Source organism: Musa acuminata, chromosome BXJ1-1 (assembly GCF_036884655.1).
Source record: "Musa acuminata AAA Group cultivar baxijiao chromosome BXJ1-1, Cavendish_Baxijiao_AAA, whole genome shotgun sequence".
Classification (NCBI taxonomy): domain Eukaryota; kingdom Viridiplantae; phylum Streptophyta; class Magnoliopsida; order Zingiberales; family Musaceae; genus Musa; species Musa acuminata.
The window spans coordinates 4,219,751-4,237,074 of NC_088327.1; the positions used below are offsets into that span (position 1 = coordinate 4,219,751).

At 38.6% G+C, this 17,324-nt stretch overlaps 3 protein-coding genes across 11 annotated transcripts; 1 reads left to right on the forward strand and 2 right to left on the reverse strand.

Moving 5' to 3' along the window:
- LOC135680022 (transcription factor bHLH162-like) lies at positions 1–1,981 on the reverse strand. Its single transcript, XM_065194008.1, has 3 exons — positions 1,735–1,981; positions 990–1,289; positions 1–314 (listed from the first exon to the last, which is right to left on the reverse strand). The coding sequence occupies exons 1-3, from the start codon at positions 1,864–1,866 to the stop codon at positions 246–248; spliced, it is 501 nt and encodes a 166-aa protein (XP_065050080.1). The 5' UTR covers positions 1,867–1,981; the 3' UTR covers positions 1–245.
- A 5,055-nt stretch (positions 1,982–7,036) lies between these two features.
- LOC135583141 (protein SICKLE-like) lies at positions 7,037–12,619 on the reverse strand. Of its 4 annotated transcripts, none has more exons than XM_065114789.1 (3): positions 12,471–12,619; positions 8,764–9,148; positions 7,037–8,081 (listed from the first exon to the last, which is right to left on the reverse strand). In XM_065114789.1, exons 2-3 carry the CDS (start codon positions 9,113–9,115, stop codon positions 7,450–7,452), a joined length of 984 nt encoding a protein of 327 aa, XP_064970861.1. In that variant the 5' UTR covers positions 9,116–9,148; positions 12,471–12,619; the 3' UTR covers positions 7,037–7,449. The 4 variants fall into 4 exon arrangements, with proteins under 4 accessions (XP_064970861.1, XP_064970998.1, XP_064970927.1 ...); XM_065114926.1 differs by having other exon boundaries at positions 7,037–8,072; positions 12,425–12,582; XM_065114855.1 differs by having other exon boundaries at positions 7,037–8,075; positions 12,425–12,582.
- A 197-nt stretch (positions 12,620–12,816) lies between these two features.
- Positions 12,817–17,122, forward strand: LOC103988009 (pentatricopeptide repeat-containing protein At3g22670, mitochondrial). 6 transcript variants are annotated; one of them, XM_065114410.1, is made up of 7 exons: positions 12,901–14,862; positions 15,456–15,701; positions 15,976–16,064; positions 16,152–16,235; positions 16,440–16,583; positions 16,666–16,756; positions 16,856–17,122. In XM_065114410.1, the coding sequence occupies exon 1, from the start codon at positions 13,131–13,133 to the stop codon at positions 14,817–14,819; it is 1,689 nt and encodes a 562-aa protein (XP_064970482.1). In that variant the 5' UTR covers positions 12,901–13,130; the 3' UTR covers positions 14,820–14,862; positions 15,456–15,701; positions 15,976–16,064; positions 16,152–16,235; positions 16,440–16,583; positions 16,666–16,756; positions 16,856–17,122. The 6 variants fall into 6 exon arrangements, 5 of the variants coding, with proteins under 5 accessions (XP_064970482.1, XP_064970545.1, XP_064970606.1 ...); XM_065114473.1 differs by having other exon boundaries at positions 15,499–15,701; XR_001975616.2 differs by lacking the exons at positions 12,901–14,862; positions 15,456–15,701 and adding an exon at positions 12,817–12,894.
- Positions 17,123–17,324: the final 202 nt, after the last annotated feature.

A 17,324-nucleotide genomic window follows, 5' to 3' on the forward strand; every position in this document is an offset into this window, starting at 1 on the left:
GCACACTTTTACACATACATAATTAAGGGACTTTAGCATAAGCATCAAACTTAGCCTCACATAGGGCTATTGCCAACTGGATAAGAACAAACACAGTGTCCATTCCATGATATCAATTATATTTTAGCTTCTAAGAAGAATCCTGATTCAAAGTTTGATTTGCATAATAACAGTTCAGTCACATGAAACTATTGTGACACTTTGTAAAGATTCCATGTTTTGAAGTAATCTTGCAGGTTGCATCCTCAACAAGCCAACTTCTTCAATTTCTCATTTACACTTGATGGCTCCAAACCAATTCTTGAACAAAAAGCCTGTGGATTAGAAGTAAAACAACCAGAAATAATGATCAGATATTATGCCTAATCAAGGTTTATCAAAATATTACTTTTTTTAAATATTTCTTTCACCAATTTGGTTATAGGAGAATTGATTTCTTGTCATTTGAAACAACTTGTGATGTAATCAAGTGTGCAAATGAACTGAGACAACAGTAAGTGAGAGTGCAACATATCTACATAAACTGTAGCTTAATTAATGCAAATGGTGTGCTCCAAATGTTATATGTTCTGAAAGAAAAGCAAAATTGAACACCTTCCTCCATAAGTAATTATTTCCAAAGGAGTAATTTACATTTTTTTTTTTTGTAGTTGATATGCCTAATTTTTGATATTTTATGTACATTTAAAATCATTGTCATATACACATTTATAGAATTGCTTTAAGAGAATTTAGAAAAAGACAGTTGTCAAGTTATTTATGGAAAGTCCTAAGCTGGTGAAGAATGCATAAAGACACAATTAACTGAATGAGTTTTCAATGAAACTGGAAAGAAATCTAAATTAAAGACAAAAATTCAAGGAAATAAAATGGTGATTTTGAACTAAGCAGGAAGCTCGATATCAGTTGTTCGGATGACCTTAGCTAGGATATGAAGATTGGTCATCCAAAAGTCTAGGTTGTCTAATGATGTTTGAGTCGATGATTACTTGACAGTGAATGGTGTGGAAGATCCTGCCACCCACAAGATTGAAACTGGCACTGATGACTTCAGCACCTTCTTCCTCGAGGACCCCGATAACCTTGCGAAACATGTAACTTGATCTCGACCCGGAAACGAAAGACACCAGTAGGGTAGAATCCATGCTTCTCACTTCAACCAGGAGGAAGTGTAAGTCTGCCGTCACACTCCTCATTTCCTTCTTCTGTTTCAGCTTCTCTATTCTCCCTTGCAGCTCTTTAATGTAGTTGAAAGCTTGGTCCAACTGATCTTGGTCTCTCATGGCACGCTGTTACGTTAGAAACAAGCAACAGATTAGGCCTTCATCATAGTAGAAAGCCTAAAATCATAGAGTTGCAAGTCGAAGATATCAGTCGTCTTAGAGAATCGAGGCAAGCAGGTTATCAGTCGTCTAAGACTCTCTCATCTTGGAAAGATGACAAGGAAGCAAAATTCTGTCGTAATATCTGAAAAGATGATTCTATATATATCCAGTAAATTAATTGTAAGAATATCTTATAAAGAAAAACATGTCATATGGGAAGCCGAATGAACCCTTAACATTCTATCTTCTTTCGAGTATAGTAATGTACATAGTATCGACCCCTGTAAACAGATGAGATGAGTTCAGTGTGGTGAGAGTGAATTCTAAAGCTATCAGAGTTAGATTTTTACCCTCTTCGCCCATCTATGCGTGTTATATATATGAATATATATGCGTATGTAATATGTACCTTGGACATGGTTGTGTCTTTGGGGATGAGGGAGGTCAGCTTGAAGCAGAGATTCTTCATGCAGATTCTCCTGTTCCTCTCCACAGTCCTCCTCTCGATCTTGGCACCTTCAACTCCAGCACTGGCCTTCATCTCTCTCTCTCTCTCTCTCTCTGTGCGTGGAAATGGAGAACGAAGAGAGAAAGAAGCAGTGGAGGGTATGCAGAAACCTAACAAAGGAGTTCTTACGAGAGTATACTTTGCCGCAAAGTTCTCTGAATATAAAAAGGAGAAGGAGAAGGTGAGATGATGTCCCTTTTGGTCGGCATGGTTACACGTTTTAAGCTAGATTAAATCAACCCCATGCAGAAAAATAGAACCTGTGGTTGCTGTGGTATCTCGCAATCCTGTCAATAGGAATAGGAATGTTAGGCACTTCCTTGCGAATGCGAAAGAGAGCAACCTCAACCAACACCCTTAATTACCTGCTGATTGACTTCACGCAACTCTGCATGCTCTTGTGATCCCTTCGACTACTGTTGCTCCGAGATTAGTGCAATAGTGGTTATCAAATCGGGCAGACCATCAATCCGGTTTAATCTCAGGCCGCCAACCGGTTGAACCACATGCTTGGGAATTATATGTAAAATATATAGATAATATTATAACATAAGTTTTATGATAAGAGTGAAAGAGGATGAGATGGAATGAGAGTGTAACAAATGTAACAAAAATATCTTTAATGATAAATAAAATTAAAAATATATTTTAGAAATCATTTGATCCAACGGTCTAACCAGTGAACTTCGACCGGTCCGGTCGGTCCGGGCTTTACACCGTTTCTAACCGCAGCGTCGTCGTGCGCCTTTAGATTCCTAGATTGTGTCGATGGAATGGTGTTGAGATTCGTGCAACGATCGTATGGGCCACTTGGCGCAATACGTGCCATGTGTACTTCGGCGCCGTGCATGACTTGAGACACGAATATGAAAGACACTTCTCGGTGGCGCGATCTAAGTCGCAACGAATGGATGACGCACCTGCCGGCGTGCGTCACACCCCCTTGTCGGTTGCTAAGTCGTGACGCGACGGCCGTGGTACGGCCGACCCTATCACGCCATAAGTCGCACGTGGAACGATTTCATCGGCGAGGATCGGTTAACGCCGCCGTGCCCCCAAGACGGGATGAATGAGTTCCGACCATGGACACCGGTCGCGTCAGAATGGAGCGCTCGAAGTCAAACCATGTCGATCTCAGAGTAGGCAATGGAGACCGGCAAGCAATTAAATTCTTTCTCTGTTCCTTTCTTTCTTCTTCCGCCCGGTTGGATTCCTCAATCTGCGTAGCCTCGACGTATCACAAATTTCTCTGCTCTATTTTGGTTGGCATCATGAGTTCCAATTTTCTCCCTTTGAAAACATGCATTACATGCCAAACGCAAATGTGTGATCCAAAGGAGATCATCGGATCCTTCTCGTACAGTAGGAATGATTGAGCAAGTCATGGCTAACGAATGCAAAAAGAGAAGCAAACAGTTCATGTTAACCTCAGTCGTCGTCTACGTTAAGATCGAGGATTTCTACGGTCGAACTTTTCGTTCGAAGGTTACAGTTTTCTTCTCTTTCATTCTTAAAATGAAAAAAATTCATAATCTTTATAATAAATAAATAGTTGGTTTCAAGCGATCGAGAATTCGAGATTTTTCGGTTCGATGGATCGATCGAATCCGAGTTTTATAAGTATATAATTCAAGCCAAAAGAAGGAAAAAGTAACGCCAAGCAACTCTGTTCTCACGCTTCTCTGCTTCCAGTGTAAACCCATCCCGGCGAGACGGCGGAGGGGTCGAGTCTCTTCTCGCGTCGCATCGAACGCGAGTCGTAGTGTGGCAAGCAAGTCATGGAGAGTGAAAGGGATGTGATGATAGCAGGATAATGTCAGTCGTCGGAATCAACTCGCGTCACAACGAATGCGACTCGTAATGTGGCAAGCAAGTCGTGGCCAGTGAAACCTCGACACCGTGAGAAGGCCCTCGGCCGGCTGCGGACTTTTCTTCCTCGACTCACCCATCCATTAGAAGTTTCTTTTCGATCGAGGATGCCAGCCAACTAAGTTGACGAAGATATCGGTATTACAATCTTTATTGTTCTTGGATTTTGATTCGTTTGTCCTTCGTAGGTTTGGAAATGAGAGCATAAACAATATTTAGTTCTTCTGTTCATGTTTTTGCTCAATGAGTTTTCCCTTTTTCTCTACTCACTAAAAATGTTATGTAGGATGAAATGCAATTTATTTATAAGAAATTTAATAATTAAGAAAAAAATTCTGCTACAAAAATTGTAGAAATCATATTAATTCTTCTCCAAAAGAGGAAACTACTGTCCATCTCTCTCCAAAGGTTATAAGGTTTTCAAGGAACAAATATGATAAAACTATAGTTATGAGGATAGATACAAAAATCACTTTGCAAGTAAATATTTAGATACATATGCTATTTTAAAGAAAACAAATGGTTACAGAATTAGACTTTTCTACTTTGGTTTCATAATGCGACTTCAGCTACAGTGTCATATTCAGTGTCACACAACAGAGTGATTGGTACTGTGGTTGAATTCTGCTGTTGCACTCATATTCAATCTATATCTCCAAGTTTGACAATAGGATGAACATCAATAGCATCTACATCCTGCCGAGCAATTAATTAAACAGCCTAAGATAAAAAAAAAAGTCAAAGCTATAATTGGTACATTGCATTTCCTTGGCCACCAGACTGAAACATACATAAGTTCAACGCAATGCCCTTTTCAAAGCAAGCAAAAAATTGCAGTTCCATAATCCTTTCATCTTGTTTCCATTAAGGAAAAATTGAGATAAAAAATATTTGGATATACAAGGATAATAAATAAGTGAATTTATGGTCACCGAGTTAGGAGATAGCAAGAGACGGCTACCGGCCATCTCTTCGAGTATCATACCACCTCCTTTGTTGGTATTAATTGCTTGCAAGATCTTCATAGCATCAGGCTTCCTTTTTTTTTTTTTTTTTGCATCTCCCAAGAACTTGGACAACAATGATGAATTGCTGGCAACAATTTCTGTAAGCTTCAACATAAGCTGCAATTTTCAGTATGGCAAGTGAGACTCTCAGATATCTCATTAAATTCATATCTAAAGCAGCAGGAAACTCTGAACCAACCATAACAAGAGAAGCTCTAGCCACATTTTTCGCTTCAGTATAATGTAAATTGAAATAGAAAGGAAGTAACCTGTCAAACAACAAAGGGCAGCAGCAGATCTCTTGAAAGCATATACCAAAGCTATACATGTCCATCTTGTAATGTAAAAGATTCAATCTAGAACGTGAAAATGCTCCATCAAATTTTACACACCCTAGAACAGAGAACAAATTAGACCTCTGAGTCAAACTTCATGTGCCATTCCAAACTTCTCTAGTAGCTTTAGTAACTTGTGACACTAAAGCTCAGGTATCGAAGGATGGAGCATAGTTATGAGAACAGCTACGAAAACCAGTAATATTATGAGAACAACACTTCTGGAGCCATATATCCAAGACTTCCCCCTTGGGATTTTGAGACTCACATAGGCAACATTAAAGCCAACAATTCTGAACATTTCATGGATATCCAATCAAAGGTTTTAAATATCAGACATACTGTATGGAATGATCTGGTCATTCGAGAGCGAACCAGCAAGCAAACTGGTTGGTCCACTTCCTATTTCATGTGTGTACCAGTTGTATGAAGCAAAACTGGCTGAACAGTTTGTCTACAGCTTTCAGAAATCTGTGAAGTTTAAAGCCTTTTCTATCTTCGTCACCGCAGATGTAGTCCATGAGGCACCTCCTCCGCTGCCATCTGCCACATCCACCTCGGCAATTGGCTCCTCCCATCACCACCACCTACGTGTCATCTCCTCCTCATCTTCCTCCTCTTCCCCCACCTCCACCTTCTTCAATTCCTCCTCTGGTTCCTCACTCCTACTACTCCCCTCTTCTCTTCCTTTTACTCTCTGGTCCGACTGTACCTTGTATCGAGCCATGGTACCCATATAGATTCAGCCACTGACCGATATCAGCATCACCTTTTTTCAGAGGAAAATGGGAAAACCCCCACTTCACAAGGGAGAAAAAGAAAAATCAAGAACAAACAACAAAGACAAAGAAAATGAAGATGAAGGAGAAGAAAAAACTCATAGTTGCTCCAAAGCTTCAGCTAGGTTGTACCATCTTTCCTGAATAAGCCTGCAGCACATGTGCATGCACTTGCATGATCATATTGATGTGCACATACATAGAACATGGAAGATAACTTTGAAACCACCACCAACATAATCTACAAGATCGAGATTATTTATCAAAATTAACAGCTAAAAAGTGATTAAAAAAAGAATGACACATTCATCACAAACAAACAATTAGACCATCACTCAAAAACCATGCGCATGTTCAACCAAAGTGTCCCATCTGACTCACCAAGCATGATTAACTCCAGTCTTTTGTATGCTTAGGAGTGGTTTTCATTACACAAAGGAAGATGTGGCTGCTCAATAAGGAATGGAGCAGTGGAAGTCAAAACTGGATTCTTTTTATTTTGGACTTCTCCAAATACTATGTATTAGATCTGGGACCTGCATTCTGTTTGCATGACTCCTATAAAGTAGTGGGGTGCCACTTTTATGTGTGACTACTGAACACATCTAAATGCCCATGTCAGATTTAATCCCTCATCTTAATTGCTTGTTCTCTCCCTCTTTTGTTGGCATTTTTGTTACCCATGTACATCATGAAATTAATTTGGTGACTGACTGATTGTGTTAATTATAGGAAGGCGAGTATTCTGTGTTGCATGTTGGAATTCAGATGATGCTCCTCCAGTACTTTCACCTTTTTGACTCTTAATTCCAATATCTCATGAACAATTTGTAATCATAAGAGGATCTCTAGCTTGAGAGAGCCCCCATCAGGTTGATCAGTCAGTAATAAGGAGGGGAACCTGGCAACTAATTAAGCCCTTCATGAATATGCTACTAAAAATTATAAATATTTGTCATATTCTACATAAAGATAGTTTTATATTAATTTTTTTGTGATAAGAGTCGTCAGAGATACTTTTTTGCTGCAAAAATAGCTACCCAGAAAACATTGATTGATATTTGGAAAAATAGTTTTCAGTAGTCATAGGAATTGGAACAAAGTACATAAAGAAACATTCTTTTGGGAAAGAAAAAATTCAAATCCACCATGGCCATTGAGCTCAGACAAGCCTATTTTGATCATATGTTGACCAACACAGTATTGCTTACTATTGCAGTTAATATTGCATTTGCATCATAATTTATAAATAAAACATCTTCCTACACACTAGAAATGAAAATTACACTGAGCAGCACATCAATTCCAATTGTCCAAGAATATTCCTGAGCCCTTGACTCAAATCTTAGGCTTACATATATAGCTTGTTAGCTTTGCAGATCAACTATATCAATACAGTTTCATTTGATACAGCAGTGCTTGATATTCAATCCAACTGCAACTTTATATGCATATTGCTCAAACAAACATCATTTTCTACAATCATTCTGCACCTAATTTAGTCGATCTTGCCAACAAAAACACTCATGATGCTGATAATCCTATCTTCGATGATCCATAATGTTATAGCTGTTGCAAAATATTCCCATAAAATGTCAGAAGCAATTGTGGGACTTAAGATTAAATTTAATCATGATTGATGGCCTCTTCAAAAGAATCTGCAAGGACCTCAGCAAGGCTCCACTTAGAATTAAGTTTATTGATACTCTGAGTCTCAGATACTTTACGTTTCTTCCCAGATATTGATTCTGGAAGCCAATATCCAGGGCCAGCCATTGGCTCCAGTATATTTCCAACAATAGGTTCTAAGTTGCGCCAAGGATCTTCAAGCATTGACTTACAGTAGTATCTCTTAGGTTTTCTTTGAACTGAGGCTTTGTCATTAGAACTTTGGCCTCTACCACAAGTAGCTGGTTTCAGACTTGAGCCACTGCTAATTTGTAGGCTACTGCCTCTGACAGAAATTGATTGTGGAGTACCACTACTTTGGGCAATGCTATTAGGGCTTCCCCAAGGTCCAAAATGAGGGCCTGAGAGAACACTAATTGGAGAGTTTGTGGGAAAGCCACGGATACCACCAGATCTATTCCAGGAACCTCGGCCACTAGCAGGAGTTCCTTGGTGCCCAGAGAAAGGAGTTAGCAACCGTACAGGGCTTCTCCACGGACTGCTATGAAGACCACATGATGGCATTTTGTAAGAAATAGAATCTGGAAGCTGGGACATATGAAACTGATTGTTCCCTCTTCCTGCTATAACTAGCAAACACAGAAGATAAGCAATTCCAACTTCTTTGTTTCATAAAAACAGTAACTATGTGTATATAAAAATAAAAACAATAATCACATTATCGAATTATACTATTATAGTAACTATTACAAAAATCATATAGAAGATCCAAAACTTATCATCATGTAGCTTTAAAGTCAACCATAAGCCTCTTTTGTGGTCCCAATGCATCTCTAACCACCATGCAGGTGATGTACAGGATAATGCAACAAAAAAAAAACATATTAGACAAATTCCAAATCCTATGACATCTCCATTTCCTAAAAATAATAGTATAGCTTCTCCTTTGTTTCATTTTCATACTCAAATTTTCAAATACCGGTCGATCCAACCAAGGACTAGTACGGGACCATAATACCATGTGGTTCAATACCGATTGATTTTTTTAATAATTTTTTTTCTAGAAGTATCAGACAATTTGAGTCATTATATCACCTGTAATACCATACAAGACCAACTAGGCATCAAAATCAATGTCAGGCCGAGACTCCTTGGTCATGGATGTTTTCTAGACCAAGCAGCATCAGAAAAACTGAAAGATAACTAGGTCACAACTAAATACTGCTCCAGTTCTAAACTAAACGAGGAAAATAAAAGAATAATAATGAAATCAATAGGAAGGTAAAGTAAAAAATATGAGGAATTGCTTACCAGTAGGAAAAGATGATGGTGCCGGATGATAGGGGTTTGAGGGAGTAAATCCGATGGTACCAACACCATGGCTGGAAGAGTTAAATCCCATGGCATCAACACCTCGCATCCTCTTGCTGGACGTGAAGGCTGACAGGGGATCGGTGATAAAGAAATCACTATTAGAGATGGATGGCTGGCACTCAAGGGCCGGTGGTGGCTGGATTGGAGAGTTAGAGATTTGAGGTAGCAAAAGGAGTGGTGGGGGAACAGTCAAGAGTGAGTAGGAGGGTTCCAAGATGGTGACCATGGCCCGAGAAGCCTGCAAGCTCATGGCCCGAAGCCTCTCCCTCCTCTTTGTGGACTCCTCCATGGAAGTGAAGACAATGATCCAAAAGGTGAAACCCTAAAAGACCACAATAAAGATACAAAATATTACATCATGTCAACATATCAGAAACAAGGCATCCGGCAGCAGAATACAAGTAATCATGTCCATAAGAATTGTCAACAATTCTGATAGGTGATTAATGGATAAATTGAAAGTGAAAACCCAAACATTCCCTATTAAGATCCACATAATCAATTATGCCAAATTAAAATTAACAGCCTCACTGTTCAGATTCACATAATTAGGTAGCCCAAGTGAATATTTAACAGCATAAAGGAGATATACTTGAACTAACATTGAGTAACTTATAGCAAATGAACAGAGTATAAACAAATTAAATATTAAAGTTACAATTAAGAATATAATGACCAAAGAAAACAAAATTTATAGGCTTAGTTTGAATTGAATTATATAAAAGATAGCTATTTCTCAAGAAGAAATAAACTAAAGTTATTCACATTTTGCACACTCCAAAGTATCATGTTACCTGTTATACCAACAACAATCTTGACTTTCTAGAGTCACAACCCATAAGGCAAGAAAACAGAACCACACTGAACTGGCTCCAATTGTCACTGAACCAACATGAATTGGGTTTAGTTTCCACAAGACCAGACTGAACCCCACTGAAGTGGCTCCAATTGTCACTAAATCAACAAGATTTGGGCTCAATTCCTGTTGAACCAGACAAGACAGGCCTGAACCAAGATTTCTAATCTAAGCATGAATACAGTGGGCCACAATGACCCGTGCAAGGCCATGCTATAGATCTACTTCTGTCATAACCCGACATGATAGTATAACCGACCCCATTAATTTCATTGAATTTAAACCAGGGTTCTGAATTTCGATGTATACCGCCCGATAAGGGCGGTACGTACCAATCCAAGAGGATACCAGTACGCGGACCATCCTCTATCGGGCAGCACCAGTGTTTTGACCGATACCGAGGCATACCGACTGGTACCGAGATGTACCGACCGGTACCGCCCCGGATTTCGACCGTTACCGAGGCATACCGATCGGTACACCCTAGCGTGGTAGGCGAAGGTATTTTTAATGTTTTTGGGTGTACAATCGTTACGCCCTAGCGTACCGACGGTATATACCGATACATACCGTACCGAGCAAAACTCGGTACGTCGATACGGACCGGTATTCAAAACCTTGGTTTAAACCACTAGTTCAAAATGCTTAAATCAAAGGTAACAATAGTACACTCATCAAACATCTTAATCTTTGCCCACTTCTGATGTGGGACTAATCAGAATTCCTAATATTGATATATATAGCAAAATCAAGAATAATATTATGTAATAAAAAAACTACTTGAGTCCTATAAGCCGATGTCACCCCCTTCTTTTCTTGCAACCCCAATCCCCTAAGCCGTCGAGTCACTACTTGTGTGATGCAATGGGAGGGGTTATATATATATATATATATATATATATATATATATATATATATATATATATATATATATATATATATATATATATATGGTGGTTTCCTAGGGTTTAAACCAAGGTATGCAATTTCGTACTGTACCGGAGTTTCGACGTTCGCTCGGTACGGTACGAAACTGTATACCGAGCGGTATACCATTCGGTATACCGCTCGGTATATATATATTTATATATATATATATTTATAAAAGGCGACGTTGCCTCGTTATATATATATATATATATATATATATATATATATATATATATATATATATATATATATATATATATATATATATCGTTCCGTCCGGTAGCGGGCGGTACGTACCAAACGGTATTATTCAAAATTGCATACCTTGGTTTAAACTACAAGGAAAAACCTTAAATTGATTTGATTTCAAGTTTTCCATAATGGGTATGGGCTGAATTAGGAAGAAGTTTCTCTATATATGCACATATGTTTAATTTAAGTAGGGTTCACTTTAAGAAATAAATTTTCAGTGATTATAACAATTTCCTTGTGAAAACCATGTAAATTATGGTAGCAATTCCTACTTAAACATATCATTTCCGTTTTTCGTTTAATGACCTTGAAAAAGAAATTTAATTTTCCAACTCGCCATCAGGTTTATAACCTCTAACAAATAATATTTTCAAAAGTACACTTGGGAAGGATCTTTTTCATTTGGCAAAATGGTGAAGGTGAATTTTGATCTCAAGACCTTGTAAGGATCTGATAGTGTTCTTACAAGCTAAGTAAGCTAATACCATTTCGAATAACAAACCTATATCGATGACTTGGATAGACAGATACATACCATGTGAGGTATGTACATACCACTATACTGTGTGAGGTATGTATCGGTCAATTAGAGCAGACCGCTTGAAACAAGAGCGGTCCACATACCGGTTCATACCTGGACCATTGTATACCACCCATTTCATATTGATCGAAGCAAGACAGCGATCCATAGCTAATACCTTAAGATTTGTAAGGGTAAGATTTCAAACCATCAACCTAAGGTAAATGAGTCAGGTACATCACCATCAAACTAATATTTTAGTTGTTACGATTGGAGAATGAAGATTCGGATCGTCAACCTATGATAAGTAAGTCGAATATATCAACGTTAAACTAATGTTTTAGGTGTACAAATCTTTATGATAAGGTTTTTGGAACCCTTAATTTAGGGTAAATGTACATGATATATCAAAATTTATGGGGTGAGGTTTTAAAGTCTCAACCTAAGATACGTGAGTGAGATATACCATCACCATAATAATATTTTCTGTTTAAAATTTCTGGCATAAGATTTTGAACAGGTATGTGAATCATGTCAATCACCATTAGAGTTGTGCATCTATCCTCAACCTAAGATAAGCAAGTCACGTATACCATCACTATATTAATGTTTAAAGTATTAAAAAAACAATAGAATGAGGTCCCAAGCCCTGATAAGTGAATCAAGTAAAGTTAGGAACGATCATGCACCTGTAAATTGTAATTTGAAAAACAAAAATATGGAACCAAATTCAATAACTGTTCGAGTTAAGTAAATATTATTGAATACTGATGTTGCAAAATCGAGTAGATAACCTAGTAATTCTACACCTATTTTACTAAAACAGATTTTTCCTTCTATTATGCACCCTTTTTTTATCCACTATAAAGACGTTCAATTGAAGCAGTTTTTTTATTCATCAGAAGTTCTAACATACACACAATAAAAAGGAAAAGGAAAGGCTTTATTAAAATATATTAAACGTAACAAAGATATTAATCAACAGGTTCGAAGAGATGATGAGATGGGAGGAACGAAAGGGAACGGAGCAAAGAAGAGACATCGGTTCAAGTCGTCGGCGATGACCACGTAATCTGTGGGGATTACCAGAGGCAGACACGGCTCCCACTCCGACGACTGCTCAACGGCTGGCGGCAGCTATCGGCGAGGAGCGGTACGGAAGACCTAGGAAAAACCGGGGGCTTCGCTTTTCTGTCACATTTTATGGTCGAGGCCGAAACCTACTGTAAAGGAACTGTTATGGGTCCCACTGGTGTTTTCGTTTCATCTTCAATTACTATGAGGGTAAAGGTTTGGGTAGATCAGTCAAAACAGAAATTAGCCGTCGGATCTGCGTAACCACCGAGACCCGTTAGAAACGGACTTGGGGTTCAGAGCTAAGAGTCTCCGTATCCAACACCAAGATCCGATCCGATTCCAACTTGGGCAGGAATTAGGGCTTCGCTTTCAACCAAAAACCCATTGGTCTTCTCTTTTATCCTTGGGGAAGGAGAGAACCGCCCCGAGAAAGGTACCTCCTCTTCCCAAAGTCGCCTCCTCTTCTACCATTTCCGATCGATTCTCGAAGTGTCCGCTTGTTCTATCGCTCTATTTTTTCCCTTTTCTCGAAATATATGCTTCTTGAAGTGTTCAAAGTTATACTCGTAATGTTCATGTTAAAATTGTCAAAGTTGGAATCTTTCATCTATAACGCGTTGGTTCGGTGATGAAAGTTGAATCTTTCATCTAGTTTTGTTTGGTCGTGTGATGTTAGCTTTGTTTGCGATGGCTCGATGTGGCCGAGTTCTCATGGTTCCTTGTCGTACCGTGCGACAGAAAAGTTCGGTGCTTTACAGCCTTTTTAGTGGCTTCTGCAACTCCGCTGATTTGCCGGAGCTGCCTGATTGGTTTAGGTACCCGCAGGGCCAGCAAAATTTTGTGGATTTTGATGATGATTTTGTACTTCCAACCAAGTTGGAATTTTTGGAAGATAGTGGTTGCAGTTTGAAGGCCCACGATTGGAGGTTGGATTATAGAAGGGGGTCTTATGATATCGATGATGGTGATAGTGATATCGATACAATCTGTAGCATCTTGAAGTCAAACTTCACATCCGTTGAAGCTGTCTTTCAAGCTTTAAATGGCTTCTGTGTACATGTGTCCGATGATTTGGTTGATAAGATATTGAAGAGATTTAGTGATGATTGGAGTCGAAGCTTTGGCTTCTTTATGTGGGCTGATACTCAAGTAGGTTACCAACACTCTCCTCATTCTTATGATATGATGGTTGACATTTTAGGAAAGTTGAAACAATTTAATGTGATGTGGAGATTGGTTGATGAGATGGTTCGGCTTGGGGGTTTGGTGTCACTGGCAACTATGACAAAGGTGATGAGAAGGCTTGCTGGAGCTGGTAGGTGGAATGATGCCATAAGAACTTTCCATCGCATTGAGAGCTTTGGTGTTAAGAAAGATACTATAGCCATGAATGTACTGTTGGACACTTTATGCAAGGAAAGGAGCGTTGAGCACGCAAGAGATGCCTTTTTGGAACTACGGATTGAAGTATGGCCTAATGCCAGTAGTTTTAATACTTTAATTCATGGGTGGTGCAAAGCACGGAAACTAGAAGAGGCTAGGAGAGCAATGGAGGAAATGAGAGAATTTGGTTTTAGTCCTTGTGTGATTACATATACTAGTCTCATTGAAGCTTATTGCTTGGAGAAGAACTTCAGAATGGTTGATGCGATCCTTGATGAGATGCGTGTGCATGGGTGTCAACCAAACATTGTGACCTATACTATTATAATGCATTCTTTAGGGAAAGCCAAGGAAATTCAAGAAGCTTTGATGATTTATGATAAGACGAAGACTGATGGATGTGCTCCTGATACGTCATTCTACAACTCTTTGATTTACATACTAGGTAAGGCAGGGCGATCACGAGATACCAATGACATATATGAGGAAATGTGCAAGAATGGCATCTCTCCAGATGTAACCACATTCAATACCTTAATTTCAGCTGCTTGTGATCACTCTCAGGAGGAGAATGCCTTGAAGTTACTCTTTTCTATGCAAGAAGTCCATTGCAAACCTAACATCGAGACCTACACCCCGCTATTGAAACTTTGTTGTAAACAGAAATGGGTGAAGATCCTCATGTATTTACTTGGACATATGTTTAAGAAAGATATTAGTCTTGACCTTAGCACCTACAGTCTTTTGGTACATGGGCTTTGTCGAAATGGGAAGGTAGATCAGTCATGTCTATTTTTTGAAGAAATGGTGTTGAAGGGGTTCATTCCTAAACAACATACATACAATATTCTAATTAAGGAACTTAAAAGGAAGAATATGGAGAGTTTAAAGGTGAAAATACAACAATTAATGCTGCAGGCTGAGAGTATGAAGCTATCTAATCTTCATGCAGTCAATAAGGATGATATTGAATGAAGGCCAAGTGATTGTTTGTGGTGGCAGTGTATCTCTTTCTGAAGTAAGTTTCACCTTCTGTTTCTTGGTCTTTGTGTGTTTCTTCTTGTCTACCATTTACTATTGTACGAATGCAACCCTTTTGAAGTGTTTTATCATTTTTTTTGTAAGAAGGTGTTAGATGTTTTAATTGTTTGCTGGACAACTTAATTTTTCTTGAGCAACTTAACTTTCAGTTGAAGTTTGTCTAGCTATCAATGAAGTGGGTTTTTACAAACCATACAAAGCAATCTTGATTCTCCTTATCCTCTTTCTTCGGCATACCGGTTCTTATCAAACTTGTATCACTCCAGCTAGCAGTTGGTATCGGTCCAGTATTGAGATTTAAAAACCATGGTCACCATATATTTTAATCGCCAAACTCCACATATCTAGTGATTTAGGATTCAAAAAGTAAGGTTCTAGTTTAAGAAGATTGATGACAATGTTTTGCACTGCTATTTTGCTTTTCTTCTTTTCTGAAACCCAACGGGACCTTAAATTGTATTTATGAGTGATAATTAAAGAATAAATAAATTTATAAAGAATATTTTCTATTTTGATACAGATTTCATTATCCTGATTTAGTGATGACATGGTAACTAATTGTAACCGTAGTTAGGGTAAGGCAGCTAACCTCTTTTGGCTGCTGGAGCTCCAGCTAAGGTTGATCTGGGCTCGGATTTGTTGAGTTATCATAGTGCTTCCTGGACCAAGCCCCCCTAGTCTATGCTGAGATGTGCGTCTCTAATCTACTCGGTGCTGATCGAAATGACTTGAGCTATGCTGTTTCGGGTAGCGCTGGCCTAGCTGTGCCAACGTAGGTTGTGCCGATCTCAGCTATGCACCAGGTACCCAGACTAGGTAAGTGCTGAGGATTTTATTGTGTTGCCCAGGTGTCAGCATTTTATTGTCCCTGACTATTTTATCATAACAGAAGGATTATCTTTCCACCTTTCTTTCATAATTTTAATTTGCTAATCTCTCCAGTGATCTATACACATGCATATGACAGTATCATAATCTATACACATGCATGTTGTAAGTAGTTCATTTAGCATTTAGTTTTTGTTTCTTTATCATTATATGCATTACTATTATCTCATCAGATTCTCATTGGTTTTGGTTTTGGTTTTAGCCTTCACATTATCTCTGCTGAGGATCAAGCAGTTGGGTCTATTTGTCTTGGAGATCATTGTTATCAATGCATTTGTCACGTGGGATGTGGTAAACATAGAAGTTTTCTGATAAATTTGCCACTGAAACATGCTTGTGTTTGCCTGCTAAAAGTGAACTCCAAAATTTCTGATTCAGGCTGATTTGCAGCAACCAGTGTTCATTTGTCCAAAGCAACATCTATGGTGGAAACTGATGGGCTTGCAGTGTGCCTAAGTCTAGGTGAGTGCCCAGGCTGTTGCCTGAACTGTTTGGAAAATGATGTTGATGTAAATAGCTTTGGGGACATTTCCTAACTTGCAAATAGTTTTTTGTTCTTCTCTTTTTTCTGTAAGAGAAAGTAGATCAGATCCCTTATGACTGAGCAACCCTCCTTCTCGAACTCTGTTGGCTAACTGCTGTTTATATGTGTGCCTACATTGCAAGGGTCTTCTCACTAAATTGAAATTTCAATTCTAGAGTTGGATAATGCTGTTGTAGCATTGTGATAACTTGATCCACCCGATTAACATGCCACACAGCGACAGAGGTGGAAACAAGGATCATCGACAACAGGCTCGCTAGCTCAAGGTGCAGAAACTATCATTTCTGCAGAAAACCTCATGCCACTGAGAATACATATATTTTGTTATTTACTTCTCTATATTTACAGTGAGACAGGAAGGTCTGAAAGGATGCCATGGTAGGATGAAGATTCATCAGCTGAAGTACTTCCCTTGCATGTTGGAGAAGCACAGAATCAAGTAAGCACAAGCATAACCAACTTATTTTGACTTTTATATTGTTCCGATATGTGTGCACTGTCAACTTTATGATTGCTTAAAGATGGTTTTCATTGCCAGCCCCCTCAACTTCGGCGCATTTGAAGCCCGTTCTTCATTTTCTGTTCAAGTGCTTTGTACCAAGTACCAATTCCATCATTTCAAATTTCATTTGTGAATGGATTATCAATCATTGACACTAATCTTATTATGTTTCCATATTCATCTTCAGCACATTTTAATGTGCGACTGAATAGGTTAGCATATCACTGTATTTAATGCTGTTCTTTAGAGGGCAACTGATGTTATCTATCCTCAGATTATGTACGAGTCAACTGGTTTATGCAACTGTTGCATATGGTCATTATACTGTAAACGGTAATTCATACTGCCAACAATAGCCCTACAAAAGGCAAGAGTTAGAAACTGCCACAAGCAGAACAAACGAGAGAATACAAAAGGCAAAAAGTTGCAACGATGGATTGCATTCATCACCCAGATAAGCTTTTTGGCATAGTAAAAGGCTCAAAAGAAAGATGCACATTGGTTC

What these genes read in the sequence shown, in the direction of transcription:
- LOC135680022 (XM_065194008.1), bottom strand. Translation starts at nt 1,866, where the DNA reads ATGAAGGCCAGTGCTGGAGTTGAAGGTGCCAAGATCGAGAGGAGGACT. An exon ending in AAGACACAACCATGTCCAAG is followed by an intron (nt 1,290 to 1,734) that starts GTACATATTACA and finishes CTAACGTAACAG; the next exon opens with CGTGCCATGAGAGACCAAGA. An exon ending in TCCACACCATTCACTGTCAA is followed by an intron (nt 315 to 989) that starts GTAATCATCGAC and finishes TCTAATCCACAG; the next exon opens with GCTTTTTGTTCAAGAATTGG.
- LOC135583141 (XM_065114789.1), bottom strand. Translation starts at nt 9,115, where the DNA reads ATGGAGGAGTCCACAAAGAGGAGGGAGAGGCTTCGGGCCATGAGCTTG. An exon ending in ACCATCATCTTTTCCTACTG is followed by an intron (nt 8,082 to 8,763) that starts GTAAGCAATTCC and finishes TGTGTTTGCTAG; the next exon opens with TTATAGCAGGAAGAGGGAAC.
- LOC103988009 (XM_065114410.1), top strand. Translation starts at nt 13,131, where the DNA reads ATGTTAGCTTTGTTTGCGATGGCTCGATGTGGCCGAGTTCTCATGGTT.